The sequence below is a fragment of the Carcharhinus amblyrhynchos genome, chromosome 1 (genome assembly GCF_965287045.1).
Source record: "Carcharhinus amblyrhynchos chromosome 1, sCarAmb.v2.hapA, whole genome shotgun sequence".
Lineage (NCBI taxonomy): Eukaryota > Metazoa > Chordata > Chondrichthyes > Carcharhiniformes > Carcharhinidae > Carcharhinus > Carcharhinus amblyrhynchos.
In genome coordinates, this window is record NC_137324.1 from 122,739,443 (window position 1) to 122,759,881 (window position 20,439).

General features: G+C 41.1%; 1 protein-coding gene across 3 annotated transcripts in view; it reads right to left on the bottom strand.

The window, feature by feature from the left end:
• The window catches only part of acox3 (acyl-CoA oxidase 3, pristanoyl), a 171,084-nt gene that overhangs the window by 98,243 nt on the left and 52,402 nt on the right, over positions 1-20,439 (bottom strand). For all 3 annotated transcript variants that reach the window (XM_080191896.1, XM_080191877.1, XM_080191887.1), the window contains exons 8-11: positions 9,389-9,485; positions 8,611-8,793; positions 7,664-7,786; positions 2,570-2,690 (exon numbers count right to left, since the gene is read on the bottom strand). In XM_080191896.1, the coding sequence (XP_080048022.1) occupies positions 2,570-2,690; positions 7,664-7,786; positions 8,611-8,793; positions 9,389-9,485 (524 nt within the window). The remainder of the gene's footprint in view (positions 1-2,569; positions 2,691-7,663; positions 7,787-8,610; positions 8,794-9,388; positions 9,486-20,439) is intronic.

The following is a 20,439-nucleotide window of genomic DNA, read 5'->3' on the forward strand; positions in this document are numbered from 1 at the left end:
ATGAGTGGAAAAGCAAATTGCGTGGAGGGTGTGGAAAGTCTGCACAGGGATCTGGATAGGCTTAGCGAGTGGGCGAGGACTTGGCAGATGGAGTATAATGTTAGCAAGTGTGAGATTATCCACTTTGGCAGAAATAATAGTAGGAGGGATTATTATTTAAAAGGCGAAAAGCTGCAGCATGCTACGGTGCAGAGGGACCTGGGGGTCCTTGTGCACGAGTCGCAAAAACCCAGTCTGCAGGTGCAGCAGGTGATCAAGGCGGCGAATGGAATGTTGGCCTTTATAGCAAGGGGGATAGAATATAAAAGCAGGGAGGTCTTGCTGCAACTGTACAGGGTACTGGTGAGGCCGCAGCTGGAGTACTGTGTGCAGTTTTGGTTGCCGCACTTGCGGAAGGATATATTGGCCTTGGAGGGAGTGCAGGGGAGGTTCACTAGGCTGATACTGGAGATGAGGGGGTTGGACTATGAAGAGAGACTAAACAGACTGGGTCTGTACTCGGAGTTTAGAAGGATGAGGCGGGATCTTATAGCGACGTAGAAGATAATGAAGGGGATGGATAGGGTAGAGGTAGAGAGATTATTCCCACTTAGAAAGGATAGCAGGACTAGAGGACACAGCCTCAAGATAAGGGGGGAAAGGCAGTTTAGATCAGAGTTGAGGAGGAACTTCTTCACTCAAAGGGTGGTGAATCTCTGGAATTCTCTGCCTGTTGAAGTGGTGGAGGCTACCTCGCTAAATATATTTAAGTCACGGGTAGATAGGTTTTTGCTAGACAAGGGAATTAAGCGTTATGGGGAAAAAGCGGGAAAGTGGAACTGATCCACTTCAGATCAGCCATGATCTTATTGAATGGCAGGGCAGGCTCGAAGGGCTAGATGGCCTACTCCTGCTCCTATTTCTTATGTTCTTATGTTTCCGAGTGGTTAGATAAAGGCCCTTTTTATTTTGTATGCTTAGGAGATGGAATCGACAATGACTTGGAGCTCAGTTTCTGAATGAGTGCATACACGTGTCATTTGCATACTGGAGTGATTTTGGTTTTAGATTGAAGGCAACTTCGGTTATCTGTCTGTTCTACAAATTGTCTCCACAATTGTTGGAGGAGCAGTATTTCAGCATGAAAAATGGACAAGAGAGTTGACCCAATGGCACAACTTTTGTCTGACCCTAGTCTTTACAAAGATAAGATCTGCAGTAGATCCGTTGGTGAGGATCATAGCTTGTATCTCATTACAGTGAGGTGGAGGATGGTAAATTTCTGAGGGCAGCCAAATTTGAGCAGAATACTTTATACTTTGTCATGGATGACAGAGTCAAAGGGTTTTAAGGTTGAAAAAAGGCCATATACAATGATTGATGCTTCCTGCATTTTTCTTGGATTTGAAGTGCAGTGGAAGTCATGTCTTGACTTGGAAGTCAAAACTTTGATTAATTACAGTCTGTTCCCCATCTAAGTCATTGATATAGATTTTAAGAAATGGAAGTTCAAGCCCTGAGCCTGTTGGTTACAGCTTACTGACTCAAAAATGTCTGACCAATCCTCCATCAATGCTAATCTCTTACCCTCAGTGCAAAAGCACTGATTTTGTATAATAACCTGCCTTGTGGTATCTTACTGAATAATTTTTAAAAATCCAGTGGTTCTCCCATATCTAACTCTGCTACAAGCAACCTCAAAAAACTCTTAACAGATTTCTTCAACATGATTTCCCTTTCATGAATCAATATTGACTCTGCCTCATCTTAATATGATTCCCTAAGTGCTCTGTTACCATGTCCCAAAGAATAACATCTAGGATTTTCTGTACCATTAACGGCAGGGCTAACTGACTTATAATTCCCTAGTTTCTCTCTCCCCTCCTTTCTTGTTACATTTGCTTTCCTTTAATCCATGCAGTCTGTTCTGAAATCTACAGAATTCTAGAAGACAAAAACTATTACATCTATTATATACAGCTACCCCTTTTAAAATGCAAGGGTGCTGGCTGTCACGTCCAGATTTGTCAGTTTTAAGGTTCATTAATTGCACCACACCATTTTTCTTATACTTATAAAGTAGCTCATTTCCACTAGATCTCGCTGTTCCAGCCTTACACCCTTCCCAAGGTATTTGCACTATTCCAATTCTAGCCTATTGAGCATCCCTGCCTTCAATTACTCCTCCATTGGCAACTTGCCTTCAGCTGTAAAGGTACTATGTTCAGGAATTCACTTCCTAAACTTCTCTACTTCCATTTCTATTCCCTCCCTTAAGATTTTCCTTTAAAAAAAACATTCCTTTGACAAAGCATATGGTTATCTCTCCTCGGTCATTTTCCCAACATTATATTAATTTAAGCTGTTGTACAAGTTTTTATAGTTCTAGCTGGATTTAATAGATGATGTGCAACAAAATTACTATTTTATTACTGTACTACAATTCCTCAAACTACAATACTGTTGACATTCAAGACACTTACCAAGTCTTGTTGTCAAAACAGCTTGTTTAAATCAAGACTGTCTCATCATGATTCAGTACAAACTCAATCATTATTTTTGAGATTTCACTACATGTATTAGCACTTACTAGCAAGATAGCCATGACCACCACAAGCTTCACGGAACTCTTGAATGCCTTGTTGAGCTGTCCATGAGCCAAGGGATTTACTTGCACTAGACAGTGCATGTATTTCTTTACCAAGCTCTGCCTATATTAGAAAAGATTGTGTGAGGACAAGTGTTTGCAGTTGTGATTATATATTCAAAAAGAACAATGCAATTAATTTAATTAGAGTACATTTTCTGCCAAGCATTCATAATAGCCAAGGGTCAACGCTAGTCTTGAATAAGTAGGACATCTGCCTTACAGACTCGTGTAGTGTGGATTTTTTGTCATATCCCATCTGATCTTTGGATGGTAATATAACAGGAGAAAAACACACATACCTTTTCACTTGCTCATTATCCTGCTCCACCAGATATTCTGGCTTCTCTCTCGATAGCCAAACTGTGTAAGATGTAATAGATAGCTTTTTGAGATATTGATAAGGTTATATCTCTAGCAAACTTCCTCAACTCCCAATCTGTACAAATAGTGAAATTTCCATCCAAGTTTAATGGCATGTTCCACCGGAATATAGTATTCTAAATGGTATTTAGAAACCAGTTTCTAGAAACCATGATGGCTTAATCTTAATAAAACGAAGGCATCTTAGGTTCTCCCAGCATGAATCTGTACAATTAGGTTGATGCAAAATAAAGAAATGTCTGACCAATAATGTGATGGAAATCTTCCTCATTCATTTGACATGAAGAATGAGTAGGTCATGTATGCTTTCAATGAGGCTCTGCCAATGGAGGAAATGGCTGAGTCCTTGTATGCTGCTGTGTCTTATTCATAAGGAATGTACTTTTCTTTCTTCTGGTAGATGAGCATTTTTATGGGTTTTATTTGGACACAATGACAACTGGCTGGTTGGCAAATGCCGTCAGTGATAGCTTGGAAGGATTTCAACGGACTAAGAATTTAGAGCTGTGGTAACAGCCCTGGACAGACTTGCCCATGTGCTAGAAGTTTACTGGAAGTCAATCTAGAAGATGCATCATAAATTGAATGCCTGTCTTCAAGGTGAGCTACAGAGAACAAAGCCAGTTTTCTTTTCAGGCAGTTACATCTCCCACTCTTAGACTTAGGGCAAATTGACACACTAATTGCGAATGCCTTGTTCATCTCCACAGAAAGTACTTTGCTGCTCTCAAATTTTGGAGTGTCATGTGAATCTCTAAGGATTCCCACATTAACTATTTAGTCCATAGAAATTGTGGTAAGGTCAAGGATTGGTTTCACCAGTTAACTCATAAAACACACTCAGCTCTAGGGTCTAACTGCTGGACAAGTCCCAATACGTCCCAGTGAATTTTCAGCTCTGTTCCTGGGTGAACTAGTGGGTCACATGACTCCTCCCTCAGAGCTCCTGAAAGGAGCTCGTTACTACATCCCTCCCCATTTAAGCCCCTTATTGAAATAAATAAATTAAACAAGTTCCAAAACAGGGATGATGATCATTTTATACTAGCCCTTCAATAACTCAGTCTGTCCAGTGACGACTTCTTTCTCAGAGCGATGCAGCTCAGATGATTGAGGTTCTTCTCTTGTGGTAGTTACTGCTGGGCTTATTTCACAAGGATATGTTCATTGTACTAACGTTTCATCTTCCACTGTTTCCAGAGGGATAACACTCTAGTCTGTTGCTGGCTGATCGACAATTTACTTCCTAGGCAACCCCCTACTCTTCCTGCTGGCACAATTATGGGTGACGTGGTAGCACAATGGTTAGCACCACTGCCTCACAGCACCAGACACCCGGGTTTGATTCCTGACTTGGGTCACTGTCTGCTTGGAAGCTGCACGTCCTTCCCGTGTCTGCGTGGGTTTCCTCTGGCTGCTCCAGTTTCTTCCCACAGTCCGGGTAGTCCAGTTTCCTCCCATAGCTAACCAGCACATTGGACTGCATTGGTCATGCTAAATTCTCCCTCAGAAGAGGCCGGAGTGTGACGACTAGGGGATTTTCACAGTAACTTTACTGCAGTGTTAATGTAAGCCTATTTGTGACACTAATAAATAAACTTTTAAAAACAAATTGGAGGAGGTCATAATATTGGCTCTTGCCCACACAAGTGGTAAAAACAAAACACTGCAGATGCTAGAATCTGAAATAAACTGAAACTGCTGTAAAATCTCAGCAGGGCATAGACAAAGGGTCATCTAGACTCAATGTTGGCTTTAATCTCTTCCCCCAGATGCTGCCAGGCATGCTAAGATTTTTCAGCATCTTGTGTTTTTGTTTCAAGTGGTCTACATGTTCGTTTTAAATCTTGTCCTGTATTTTAACCTCATAGGACAATGGCCCTGTTCTGGCCACCACAACTCATGGAATCCAATTTGGTCTGCAAGAACATTCAAGATAGAGGAACCAGTGTTGTGAAGATCATCACAACATTGGTTCCTCTATCTTGAATGCTCTTGCAGGTTTGGATGCATCATAATTCCTCCTCTTGGGAATGGGATATTTATCCAGCTTTGTGTTTGGTTCACTGTCAGCTTGTTATTCTTACAGATGAAAATAGTTTTTCCTTACCAGTGCAATGGGTGTTGCCCATTCTGCAAACTGCACTGGTTGAATGATGATCTCCCAGCCTTTTCAACTCCATTTTGACATTCTCCAATAACGCATAGGGCACAGGTCTAGCCCTGGAAGTTTGTTGGGCTTCCAAGTTCATATGAATTCTCATCTTTACTCATTTTTCCTAGTTCTACATTGTGGTACTTGCTGAAGATCTTCTGCAGGCCTCCTTCTTGATGCTAAAGATCTCTGGCCAATTTAATTTGAGCCAGTTGTGCTCCATCAAACCCAGTCCCTGATCAGCCACCAAAAGCAGCTGACCAGATTGCTGTGGAAAGCTCATTGGAATCATCATTCTGCCAATTATTTTTTTGGTCTCCCCCATATGTGTTATCAGCCAGGTCCCAGTGTTCTTCAACCTCTGAGGTGGATCTCTACCTAAAGGTGCCAGTAAGTTTGCTCCCACATCATGGTGGCTGAGGTCCCGGTGGCCTTTTCCATCTGTAACGGCCTTTCATTTACCAATAACTCCACTGTGGTTGGGGCCACTTTTCCCGCTTTTACATAATTGAGAGACAACTTTCCGCTCTGCCTCAGGACCATCTTCCATACGGTATACTGGCGGTATATTGTTTGATTTACTTCTGCTAGATAGCTTCTGCTTTCTACTTGCACTTGTGTCTCAAGTGAGCTTTTTCCTGGCACCTGACACATTCAGCTTCCCTAAATCTGCATATGTCTGAGGGGGTGGCTTCCTCCATATCTGCAACATTCTGCACATGCTGGGAGTGATCTTGAGCCCACAATCGCTGTTCGTGGGAATGGCAGCAGGCACTCAAGATTCGGCAAAACCCTGGAAGTTGCAGAGGTCACCAACGTGGTGGGCTGATGTGAGGTCACTGTTTGCTCTGATTGGGATGCCCTTTAAACATTGCGTCCAGTTCTCAGTGCAGCCAGGCTTTTCCAGTGTGTTGAGGCCCTACCTCCTACCTGACAGCGTGAAGATGTCTATCTTTTGTTGATGCAGGCTGTGGAAAGATCTGGAGAGAAGGCTGGAGCTTTTTTCAACACTTGCCACCTTTTGGTCAGATTTTGCTCACTGGGTCTATTCTAGGCTGTTGGTATAACCTTCCATTCCCTCTGGTTCTTCCAGTTCACAATTATTTCCTTGCCTGAACCAGCAACTTCACTCCTAGCACCACTGCTGCTTGTGGTTTCCGCTCTAACTGATGAATAGCGCTGCTCAGAGCACTTTGTAACTCCTGGCTGCCCTTCCCCTTGGCTGAAGTAACCCACACCGCCATTTTAAAATCTACCTCCAGTTCTACCAAAAGCTTCTTTGTATGGCGTCAATACTAACACCATGTACTAAACAATCTCTTGGCACCTCATTTAAAGTAGTCCCAAAATCACAGCGCTCTGCAATCTTCGAGCTTTATCATAAAGGCTGAAATCTGGGGCTGAGTCAAATTAAACTTGTAATGTTGTAAGATTATTGGAGCTTGAGGTGGTACCGCCGCTTGACTAACTCTACGATCTCAGAATGTTTTAGTAACGGGGCATTTGGGGATGTTAAACTTAGAATCGGATATTGTCTGTGCCCCACATGCAGTTAACAAAATTACTCTCTGCTTCTCCTTCCACTCTTTCAGTCATATGGAAAAACAATTTAAGTGTACCACACACTGTATCCAATCTTCTGTAGCAGGAGCAAATGGCTCTAATTTTCCAAAATGAGGCATTTTTATTGTTTTCTTCCTTGCAGACTGAGCTAATCAAGACGTGTTCTGCAACTCTTGCAATCAGATATTTTTCTACAACTTCTTGCAATCTGAATTGCTGGTCTCTACCTTGTTGCCCATATAATAACTTCAAGGATTGGCTTCGCCAGTTAACTTATAAAACGATGATTTATTACAACTATTTACAGAGTGCTTTAAATGGTCTTTAAATGTACTTAGCTCTAGGTTCAACTGCTGGGACAATTCCCAACTCTGTTCTGATTGGACTAGTGGGTCACTTGATTCCTCCCTCAAAGAATGCTGGCTACTACAGAAATGAAAGCTAGAGTATTATATAAAAGGCAATGCATGGAATAAAAGACTTGGAAAGCAATAAAATCAGATCTGAACAAATAGAATACCCAAAGTTAAGGTTTCTAATTAGACAAAAACTGCAAACTTTGCAATCAATCGTAATAAATCCAACACATCCTTAAGAAACCAATTTTGAAGAGCTCGTGAAGCTCATTGCTTATGAAGAGACATGCAATGTTAGTAGGGTCATCGATTGAGGAAAAAAATAGATGATTCAGCATCGCAACAATTTTCTACTGTTGACTCCATTGTTATTATGACACACTTGCATGCTGATAAAAAATCTAAGTATTGTCATCTCATTCAATCAGGCAATGAATCTCAATAATTTTCTTGCAATTCAGTGTGGTGCTCTTAAGACAGGGAAAATAATTGTTAAAGTATGTTTGCAAGTTTTAGCAATTTTCAAAAGCAGATCTAGCTCCACATGATACTTACATACTAATTTGTAATAATGCCCACCTGTGTCTCACTCTTGTCCTTCATCAACACTCCCATTTGATATTCAACATAGTTCATGAACAGTGACTTGAAAAAGTGGTCTAGTGCATAAGTGGCTGCCAAATAGGGAATAAGACGCCATTGCTAAAATAAAGGAAAATATTTCACTTTATTTGTATGACATAAGAAAATTGACTGATTATAAAAAGAGAAATTCCATGCAGAGTTGTTTGAGCTTTTCCTGTAACTCTGTCAGGAGGCTTAACGAAACATTTTTTAAGCCATTTCTCTAAGGTTTCTGTTGAAGCTATAGAGGGGACAAAGAAGCTCTGTTGAAATGTTGCTATAACATCTATGGCAATAATTTATTGTAATTAGACAAAGCAACAAACTATAGGGATTGGATTACAGAATGGGGAGCAATTTCCTGTTCAAGTGCAATGGTTCTCAAACTATGTTTTGCAGCCTGCGTACAAACTTTCCATAGGATCCACAAAATAATGTGAAAGTGCCAGCCAAATTGCGTGAATGCAGTATAGTCACCACATATGCAACTCATGTAGCAATAATAAGGAATTATTCATTATGCTAATAGCCATACAAATCCCCTCTCTCAAAAACACACTCTTGTATATAGAAAGGGATGTGTGTGCACAGATATGACAGAAACTAAATTACATAAAAGAGTTCCTGTTAACCTGGAGAATTGTTGTGACTCCTTTATTATTGGTCTCTATGATACTTTAAAAACTGAAATATTGTTTAAATGTAGAATTAAGAAAAAGCCATCAAATATACAAAAAATACTTTCAATGCTGCATTCTTTACATAGACAATGACAATGATAACTTATTTCTAGATAGGAAAAATGTCCCTCTAGAATAAGAAAAATAAGATTAGGTTTTAATTCAATTCACTGTTCCTAGTACAGTAGAATGTTCATCAATATACTTAACATTGGCACGTACCTGCAATTGATACTCAAGCACTGGTATTTCCTCATGATCTGTTGGTCCAAATTGACGACGTACGGCAGAATAGCGAATAGCAATTGTCAAGCATAACTTAAGATTCATGACTGCAATTCCTGTGATTGACACTCTACCAACAGATAGTGCTCCGAGAGAAGCACCAAATCGACGGTTAGGGTCCTAAAAGGGAATAAAAAAATAGAATTGCAACAGCTACTAGTACCACTTTCAAGGATGATTCTAAATGAAATGTCTTTCTAAAGCACAATTTCAAATGCCTATGCTAACCCTTTTACCCTTCAGAACGTACTGACAGAAGGTCTTTACAGGGATACTTCCAGCTGGATACTAAAATAGTCTATAGTGACTACAGCTATACAGTCATTGTTTCTGCTTGTTTAATCTTGTTAAATGTGTCAATCAGTTGCTAAGAAAGACAGCAGTGCACCTTCAACAGCATAGACCTAACTGAATGGATTACTCTATTTGAGTGGCCTTTTCCTTACAAGCACTCAGCCGATTCACCATTCCTGATCATATGTATAACATTCTAGTCTGTAAGAAGTATTTTGATGAGCTTTGCATAATCAAGGGCACAGTAGATCCCCGCACCTGATAATATGGGAAACTTTTGCATGATGTGTCTTATGGGCTTTGACTGACCAGCATTTCTTTATCAGCCCTTAAATGACATTAGGAAATATTTAAATGCTGCTACAACAAAGTAAAGGACAATTATAAATTTAAATGGATTTTATTGGCTATTATATTGCACCTTGAATGAAGTTACATAAGTTCCTTCTGGTGTGACATCACCGGTTCTATTTAATAGATTTTCTCGTGGAATTCGAACATTGTGGAACACAGCAAATCTGTTAAAACAAACCAAATCACATTGAATTAGTTTGTAAGGTCTCATGTCACAAGCAGCACCTTGTACACAACTGACAAATATTGGAAATCTGTTGCCTCAATTGAGCAAATTTTCAACGTGCATCAAATTTGCCCAATCAGAAGTGCACTTTGTAACAACTGGAGCTATTATGCTGGTGGCATTCTATAAAGTGATTAAGTGCAATAACCAGAATTGTTTATTTTAGTAATTAACAGAGACTCAACATGACTTGGAACAAATGAGTGATGGATATATGAAAACTCCAGGTGAAAATCGCTCTCTATTGAAAGCACCCAGTCATCAAATCAGCTTTGCTCTAGAGAAAGCTATGTATTTCACTGGCTTCCAGGACAGAATTGCTTTTTCTTTCCCCTCACCCTACTAGAGAAAGTGCAGGTTTTTAATGTGAGAGCACAGCCTGCCTGAAACTTGCTATGTTGATTCCTTCAACCAAAAAGTAACTACTTGGATGATTAACAATTGAACTGTACTTGTGACTGTGAAATGTACTGGTAACTTTTTAAACGTTTTATTCAGTGTCAGAATTTGATCCAATACGGGGGAAGATGCTAATCCCTGTTCAGTGCAATGACAGATCTGAGGATCTGTTGCCTGCACAATTAAAATGGATTCTTTCCAATAGAACTAAGTAGAATAAGCATTTAAAAAAAAAAATCACTATACCTGGGAAATTAGATTGATTGAAATTACCCCAAATTTTGTTTCCTCTCTAAAATCTAGATTTATTATTTGAGGCTTAAATGTTTTTCTGAAAAGTTTATTTATTCTGATGAATTAAAATCCACAGGAATTTGATCACATGCAAGCAAACATCAATTCCTTCTGGCAGAGGAAAAACATGTGGATAGTATTTAAATATGACAGCTGAAAATGTTTCCCTTGAGGACTGTACGACTGTATGCAGAAAGTTGAGCTGAATGTTGACAAAAATCTTTTGGACATCTTCTCGTAAATAACATTCAACAATTAATTCACTCTAATGGTGACTGAAGCAGACCATCTAAGAAACAGCTATGGCATATTCTGAAATACAAACTGTTAGGATGGTTAGAACCTTAAACATTTAAGTTGTTCTGTAAATGGAGGAAAAAAACCAGTTGCATATACTTACTTAGTTAAAAGATTACTGTACTGGACAGAAACACACAAGACAGTAGGCAAACAAGAATCAGACTGCAATTGCATTACGACAATTTGGAATAAAGTCAGAATTCTTACGAGATGTCATCTTCCATCGACTTGGGAAATTGCTCATTTCCTCTGTGTCAAAGGACGTATTAGGTAATTTTCAAAGTATTGACATTTCAGATTTATTTTCTGAATATAACTTTTTATATATTCAGTCAAACAGAACTTTTATTTGCGATGAGTTCCAACTTCTTGTTCTTTAATGAAAACGCCATAATTTTTTCCAGATTTTCCTCCTTTTCTCCTCTGAATTATGCAATTTTGATGTAACACAGAGAATAGATCCTTGGAATGACTATAAACACAAAAAAACCTTGTCAAGAGGATTAGAATCCACTTCCAGGTTCCTGATATTAAACTGTACCCTTAAAATAATTGGAATTTACTTAACAATACACTAAAGGAAACCTTCAAGAAATATTGAAATAATGTATTAGAGTAAGCAGAGGCACAGGAAGTATATCCTGTAAATCATGGACATATGAAGAGGCTGCATAATCATAACTCCCTCAAAAGTGATCCTTGTAGATGTTGTCTCACACTACCTCTATTTCATAAATTATATTATTTTATTTTCTCTTTTATTGATGCAGATTTTGTACTTGCGTGTCTATCTGTTTATCCTTTTCCTCTTTCTGCCTGGTACACCTACAATGTACTAACCATCAATCAGTACTCTTGATGCCCTCAATATAGTTTGCACAGGAGAACTAATGACCGTGATGCTGTTGCTAAAGTTTTATTAGGTATCAAAAATCAGCATTACGTTCTTATGTCTGGTGTATGAGTCAGATAACCAACAACTAGGATTCAGTAATACAGATAATTGTTGTACTGGCCACAGACGGTTAGCTGAAACAGTCACCGTGCAACATGTCGAGCTGCAAATTTTAACCACCTGCTAAAGTTCAAATAGCCAGGCTGAAGGACAGAGAAAGATAACCCAGGTAGTTATTTCTTGATTTCACTTATTGTCACATGTATTATACAATGAAAATTATTGTTTGTGCGCTATACAGACAAAACATACTGTATAAAAAGGAAAGGAGAGTGCGCAGAATGTAGCATAATTGTCATAGTTAGGGTGTAGAGAGGGATAACTTTGAGGTAGATCCATTCAAAAGTCTAATGGCAGTTGGGAAAAGCTGTTCTTGAGTTGGTTGGTACATCTTCAGACTTTTGTATCTTTTTCGCGATGGAAGAAGGTGGAAGAGAGTACCTCCAGGGTGCGTGGGGTACTTAATTATGCTGGCTACTTTCTGAGGCAGTAGGGAGTCTAGGCGGAGTCAACGGGTGGGAGGCTGGGTTGAGTGATGGACTCGGCTTTGTTCACGACCCTTTGTAGTTTCTTGTGATCTTAGACAGGTCAGGAGCCATACCAAGCTGTGACACAACCATAAAAAAAATGCTTTCTATGGTGCATCTGTAAAAGTTGGTGAGAGTTGTAGCGGACATGCCAAATTTCCATCGCCTTCTGAGAGAGGCGCTGATGGGCTTTCTTAACTATAGTGTCAGTATGGGGGGACCAGGACAGGTTGTTGATCTGAACACTTCATCCCCAGTGATGTAGACAGGGGTATGATACCGTGGATGAGGGGGTTAGCTTATGAAGAGAGATGAATAAACTGGGTCTGTACTCGTTAGAGTTTAGAAGGCTGAGGGGGGATCTTATAGAGACTTACAAGATAATGAAGGGGCTGGATAGGGTAGAGGTAGAGAGATTCTTCCCACTCAGAAAGGACAGCAGGACTAGAGGGCACAGCCTCAAGGCGGGGGGGCAGTTTAGAACGGAGTTGAAGAGAAACTTCTTCACTCAAAGGGTGGTGAATCTCTGGAATTCACTGCCCATTGCAGTGGTGGAGGCTACCTCGTTGAATATATTTAAGTCACGGGTAGATAGATTTCTGATAGACAAGGGAATTAAGGGTTATGGGGAGAAAGTGGAACTGATCCACTTCAGTTCAGCCATGAGCTTATCGAATGGCAGGGCAGGCTCGAAGGGCTAGATGGCCTACTCCTGCTTCTATTTCTTATGTTCTCTTCTAAGCTTCCTTAGTTTTGTTGACATTAAGGGAGAGATTATTGTCACTGCACCAGTTCACCAGATTCTCTCTCTTTCCTGTACTCTATCTTGTCAATTGTTTGAGATCTGACCCACTATGATAAGGATAGCATCAGGGTGGTAGCAAGGGATGATATTGGAGCCAAGGAGCAGAAAGCGGAATCGTTGTGGGTAGAGATTAGGAACAGCAAAGGGAGGAAGACGGTGGTGGGTGTCGTCTATAGACCCCCAAATAATGATCTGGAGGTGGGGCGGGCTGTTAACGCGCAAATAAGTGCGGCGTGCAGGAATGGGACGGCCATAGTTATGGGGGATTTAAATCTACATATAGATTGGTCGACCCATGTTGGACGCGGTGGGCTCGAGGAGGAGTTCTTGGAATGCTGCCGGGATAGTTTCCTCGAACAGTGTGTGTTGGAGCCGACGAGGGAGCAAGCTATCTTGGATCTGGTGCTATGTAATGAGGCGGGTAGAATTAGGGACCTTGCGGTGAAGGATCCTCTTGGGGAGAGTGATCATTGTATGGTGGAGTTTCTGGTGCAGATGGAGGAGGACAAAGTGGGTTCCCGGACGCACGTCCTTTGTTTGAACAGAGGGGAGTACGGTAGGATGAGAGAAGAATTGGCGAATGTGGACTGGGGGAGCGCGTTGGAAGGTAGATCTGCTGAGGAGCAGTGGAGGATCTTTAAGGAGATCTTTCTTGGTGCTCAGCGGAAATTTATTCCGATGGTCAAAAAGGACAGTAGGAGGAGAGGTAATAAGCCATGGATAACGAAGGAGGTGAAGGAAAGTGTTAAATTAAAAGCGGAGGCGTTTAGAGTAGCTAAGAGTAGTGGGCGAGAAGAGGATTGGGAGAGGTTTAAATATCAACAAAGATTGACAAAGAAGATGATAAAGAAGGGTAGGAGAAACTATGAAGCTGGGCTTGCGCTTAATATAAAAAAGGATAGCAAGAGTTTTTATAAATATATAAAAAGGAAGAGGCTGGCTAGGGTGAACGTTGGTCCCTTAGAGGATGAGAAGGGGGACTTAGTGGTAGGGGATGGGGATATGGCTGAGGTCCTGAATAACTTTTTTGTTTCTGTCTTCACGGAGGAGGACGTGAATAATTTGCCGGGTGTTAGAGATGGAAAGGTGGTAGGACTGGAGGGTCTTAATGACATTACTGTTACTAGAGAGGAGGTGCTCGACAGACTGGAGGGACTGATTGTGGACAAGTCGCCAGGACCGGATGGAATGCATCCGAGGGTGCTGAAAGAAATGGCGGAGGTGATAGTGGATGCCTTGGTGGTTATTTTCCAGACGTCGCTGGATTCCGGGGAAGTGCCGGAAGATTGGAAAACGACTAATGTTACGCCGTTGTTTAAGAAGGGTGACAGGCAAAAGGCAGGGAATTATAGGCCGGTTAGTTTAACGTCTGTTGTAGGTAAAATGTTAGAATCCGTCATCAAGGAGGAAATAGCGAGGCATCTTGAGAGGAATTGCTTGATAGAGCAGACGCAGCACGGTTTCGTTAAAGGGAAGTCGTGTCTGACAAATTTGCTGGAGTTCTATGAGGATGTGTCTAGGGCGGTGGATAGAGGAGAGCCGGTGGATGTGGTCTTTCTGGATTTTCAGAAGGCGTTTGACAAGGTACCTCACAGGTTATTGCAGAAGGTCAGGGGACAGGGAGTTGGGAGTAGGGTGTTAGCGTGGATAGAGGATTGGTTGTCAAATAGGAGGCAGAGAGTGGGGGTCAATGGGTGCTATTCGGATTGGCGGATGGTGACTAGTGGAGTGCCTCAGGGGTCGGTGCTGGGGCCTCAGCTATTTACCACTTATATAGATGATCTGGAGGAGGGAACCGAGTGTAGGGTGTCAAAATTTGCTGATGACACCAAGATTGGAGGAAAGGCAAATTGTGCGGAGGGTGTGGAAAGTCTACAGAAGGATCTAGATAGGCTGGGCGAATGGGCCAGGAAATGGCAAATGGAATTTAATGTTGGCAAGTGCGAGGTGGTCCACTTTGGTAGGAATAATGGTAGGAAGGATTATCACTTATGTGGCGAAAAACTGCAGCAGGCAACGGTGCAGAGGGACCTTGGGGTCCTTGTGCATGAGTCGCAAAAACCCAGCTTGCAGGTGCAGCAGGTGGTCAGGAAGGCTAATGGGATGCTGGCCTTCATAGCGAGGGGGATTGAATATCAAAGTAGGGAGGTCTTGCTACGGCTGTATAGGGCATTGGTGAGGCCACAGCTGGAGTACTGTGTGCAGTTTTGGGCGCCGTACTTACGCAAGGATATTTTGGCCTTGGAGGGAGTGCAGAGGAGGTTTACTAGGCTGATGCTGGAGTTGAGGGGGTTGAGCTATGAGGAGAGGCTGAATAAACTAGGCTTGTACTCGTTAGAGTTTAGAAGAATGAGGGGAGATCTCATTGAGACGTATAAGATGATGAATGGGATGGATAGGATAGAGGTGGAGAGACTCTTCCCGTTCAGAACGGATAATAGGACTAGGGGGCACAGCCTCAAGATAGAGGGGGGGCGGTTTAGAACGGAGTTGAGGAGGAACTTCTTCACTCAAAGGGTGGTGAATCTCTGGAATTCTCTGCCCGTTGAAGTGGTGGAGGCTACCTCGCTAAATATTTTTAAGACGCGGGTTGATGGGTTTTTGATAAGAGAGGGGATTAAGGGTTATGGGGAGAGGGCGGGAATGTGGAACTGAGCCACGACAGATCAGCCATGATCTTATTGAATGGCGGGGCAGGCTCGAAGGGCTAGATGGCCTACTCCTGCTCCTATTTCTTATGTTCTTATGATGGTATCATCAGCAAACTTGAAAATTGAGTTGGAGGGGAATTTGCTACACAGTCATAGGGAGTGTAAGGAGTGTAGAAAGGGGCTGAGGATACAGCCTTGTGGGGCACCGGTGTTGAGAATAATTGTGGAGGTGATGTTATTACCTGTCCTTACTGACTGTGGTCTGTTGGTTAGGAAGTTCAGGAACAAGTCATAGAGGGAGGAGCCAAGCCCCAGGTCATGGTATTTGGAGATGCATTTCATGGGAATAATAGTGTTGAAAGCTGAGCTGTAGTCAATACGTAGGTGTCTTTGTTATCCAGATGTTCCAGGGTTGAGTGCAGGGCAAGGGAGATGGCGTCTGCTATGAACCTGTTGGGGCGGTAGCCAAACTGTTGTGGATCTAGGCAATCTGGCAGGCCGGAATTAATTCATGCCATGATTAACCTTTTGAAGCACTTTATGATGATGGATGGTAGAGCCACCAGACAATACTCATTGAGGCACACTGCCTGATTCTTCTTTGGCACCGGGGGGATAGTCACCTTCTTGAAGCGGTTAAGGACCTCAGAAGCGGTTAAGGACCTCAGATTGTTGTAAAGAAAGGTTGTCGATATTTGTGAATAACCCCGCCAGCTGGTCTACGCAGGATATGAGTGCTTATCCTGGTACCCGATCTGGGCCAGTCGCTTTCTGTGGGTTGACGTTCAAGTACACAGCAGCTTTTACTACAGCATACCTTAGTCTGTCAGCGAATTTCTTCTATCATAACATACTTACATTCTGAAAGCAACCAAATTTATTCATATTACACTTCCATATTTTGCTATTTATTAGAGTATTTTTCACCCTAACTTCTTGACATCCTATTATAGAGTTAGAAGACTAATTGCAACAAGGGTAAATGAGACAGTAATGCAGATTAATTTAATCACTGATCAGCTTTGCTTTGCTTGATCTTATTCACATGATGTTGGCTAGGCTGAAATTGAAAATGTGTTAAACATGAATTGTGGGTTCCAACTTATACCCAATTGCATTGTACAAGACAGTAGAAAAGCATTTGGTTTCAAATAATAATTTTCTACTTTAGAATATTAATAAGTAAGTGCAAAAGTAACTACCCTCGCTGCATCCCATCCTCCATCCCCATCAGCACATGGTAGCAATTGTTGTAAATATAACTCATTTTAATATGGGTTTAGGGGGCTGCTTTCCTTTTTTTTGTGGATTTTATTTCTAGACTTACAGTAAACAGAATGTGAAAATAAACTGAATTAGACTAACCGTGTATAGGTAAATATCTGAGTAAGCTTAAAAAATGTTGAAATTTAAAGAAAAAAAATCAAATTTTCTATGTAGTCTGAAAGACAAGGACTGTTTTATTAAAATAACTTCAGACTTGTGGTTTAGCATTGCACTGAATGTGGATTAGTCCGTAGTGCCAGTTACCACATTTGTGTCAATAGTATAGAGTTCCTGTTTGTATAACGGTGCAGGGGTTAAGACAACAAAATAAGGTTCTCTGATTTGCATGAGTAATTACTGGATGTTCTTCCAGACATCATGCTCTGTATGACTTAACCAACCACTCCACAATTTGCTAAAGAAAATGAATTGATGTTTCAGGATTATTAGCAAAGGGAGATAAACAGGGCTCCAATATGAATACACTACAATTTAAGTAACTTAATTGATACAGAAGCCACGTTATAAGCAATCTCTTGGCCGACAATACTAATTTTTTTTAAAAAAAGGAAAGCAAAGTTTTAATCTGTAATTGGAAAAATTAGGATCTGACCCAGCAGAAGTTACTCCACAGAAATTAGATTTTGTAAAATGGTTTATATGCTGTAGGCAGGCTTTCCACACACCAGTGTAAATGGCAGGGGCATGCTATTTGCCGGCTCAACCAGCTTTAATTTTTCAGGCGACAGCCCTTTAATTAGTACAAGGCTGGACTTCTGTCTCCAGGAAAAAGTTCCACCTTGTAGATCGTCCAGCCAACTAAAGGCTAGCAGGAGCAGTGGCACTGGAGGCCCAGTGAGAGGCATCGCACTGTCCTTAATTAGCCAGCAGCCCTTGGGTTAAAGCCTTTCTCACCATTCGTTAAATCAGAGTGGTAGAAGGATGAGACCCTTAATTGGTCATTGCTCACCTAGGACCTCAGTTGGGTCACAGAGAGGCAGCCTACACAGCCTCTCTCCCACAGCTTATAAAGTAGTGTTAGGAGCAGGGGTAGATGGATACAGGTAAATCTGCTGATAAACGACACCCTAGTTTATGGATCGATCCATATGATTTCCCACATGTGGTGGCCTGTAAAATTCAGATCTATGGGCTAATGCTTTCTTCATCTTAGCAGCAGAATGCAATATTTTCCTGTCTTAGAAAATGCTGCATCAACTATGTACTGTGAGCAAGGGCAACTGATCAACTAATAGATCGTATAAATGATACCTATGCACACGTTTGTGACACAATTCAAGCAACACACTTGAGCTTCACACTTAACATTTAATGAGCAAAATTTAATTTCCTTATAATAGTAAATCTGTAAATATTCATGCAAATCTACCAATGAAAAGTACAGACTGAACCAATTATATTAATTTACTGGCTAGGATTTTCTAAGCCCGTTTGACACATGCACAAATCCCATTGTGGCTGCTGAGCAGCAGAGTTGCTGTCCTTGATGCCAAACAGTAGCTCACTCGCACCATATTTCCTGCTACTACCTCTTGTAAGAGGCAGGACACTAAACAGTTGACCCTACCATAAATGCTGGATATTCTAGTGAGGTTAGGGAGTGAGGGCTACTGGTGTACAATCTGCCTCACTTACACTGGTCAAAATGAGCTTTGAGTCCCAATCTGTCCAACTTTTCCATCTGAGGCCTGACTCTTTCACAAACTTAGGACTTGAATTCACAACTCTTGCCAGAGCCATCACTGGCTCCTAAACAACAATGCTTATAATTTCCAGGATAGTGCAAGAAACAGAATTACCAGTTTGCATCAATGCAAGTGGGAAGACTTTGCACAGTACAATGATCAAAATGTAAACATTCAAATCTGCTTGCAGGGGCGGCGGGGGGGGGAAAGAGAGGCCCCCAGTGGATTGGGAACCTAAAAACTGCTGGAATAAGCTTTGACACAGTTTAACTCAGCTGCAGCATTAGTAACCCACTTCTAGGTTGTGCTAGCAGTGATAGCTGATGAAAGCAGGCAGAACATTTAATTAGAAAGAAGAAATGATTAACTGAGTTAAGATAAATATCGCCACCTTGTGGAGGAGCCATTGGCAGAATTTTTCTGCTTAACTTGTCCCTTATAATGACGTGTGGAAAGTAACGTAGCGCATTACTACTTAGACCTTGGATACATTAGTTGAAAATTTCATCATCATTAAATTGTTCAGTAAAATTTTGAACTCTGTATTCTTGCTGAAATAGTCATGCATATTTGAAAGTACCAATAGCAATATTTAATGAAATTGCACTTATTTTGGAAATTAATCTTAAGAAAACAACAACCCCTAATAGAGATGGGACATTACAGATATGTTCAGCGTAGGCAAAAACCTGGCAGATAGAGTATAATTTGGGCAACTGTGAAGTTGTTCACTTTGGCAGGAAGAATAAAAAAGTGTATTACTCAAATGGAGAACGATAGCAGAATTCCGAGATGCAGAAGAACTTAGGTGCATGAGTCACAAAAAATTAGTATGCAGGTGTAATCAAGACGATGAATGGAATACTATCTTTTATTATGGAAGGAATGCTATGCTTCAATTATACAGCAAGAAGTCTCACAACACCAGGTTAAAGTCCAACAGGTTTATTTGGTAGCAAAAGCCACTAGCTTTTGGAGCACTGCTCCTTCATCAGGTAAGTCTTATGTTGGTCTGGTGTTATGAGACGACTTACTGTATTTACCCCAGTCCAATGCTGGCATCTCCACGTCAATTATACAGGGCATTGGTGAGACCGCATCGTGAATACTGTGTGCAGTTTTGGTCTCCTTATTTAAAGGACATAAATGTGTTGAGGCAATTCAGAGATTTACTATATTAATTACTGGAATGAACAGGTTGCTGTAACAAGATAAGTTGGAAAGGCTGGGTTTGTTTTCACTCGAGTGAGGTATGACTTGATCAAAGTATATATGATCCGAAAGATATTGATAAGATGAACATTGAAAGGAATTTTCTTTTAGTGGATGAGTCCAGAACTCGGGGCACTGTTTTAAAATTAAGGGACGCCATTATAGGACAAAGATGAAAACTTTTTGCTCTGAGAGTTATGTAACTTTAGAACTCTCTGCCTCAGAACTGCCAGGAAAGTGAGTCACGCAAGAAGACGGGTCACTGAATATCAATGTCAATGACAGAGATTGATTCTTGTTAGGCAAAAAAACAAGAAGGTTACTGGAGGTAATTTAGTTTATTTACAAGTGTCACAAGTAGACTTATATTAACACTACAATGAACTTACTGTGAAAATCCCCTAGTTGCCACACTCTGGCATTCGGGTACACCAAGGAGAACATGCAGATTCTGCACAGACAGATGGGAAATGTGGAACTAAACACAAATAAATCAGCCATGACGTAATTGAATGGTGGAGCAGACTCAAAGGATTGCATGGCCTACTCCTGCTCCAAATTGGTGCTTTCGCAAGTCCATGACATTCAGGCAACATTTAACTGAGTGTGACACCAAGAAGTCTTAGTAAAACTGAAATGAATGGGATATAGCTTTCCAATGGCTGGAATCATAACTAGTGCAAAGGAAGATGGATGTAGTACTGAAGGCCTATTTCTCCTTCTACTTTCTATGTTCTCCAATTGTGTCTGTGCTAGCTCTCTGAAGGAGCAATAATT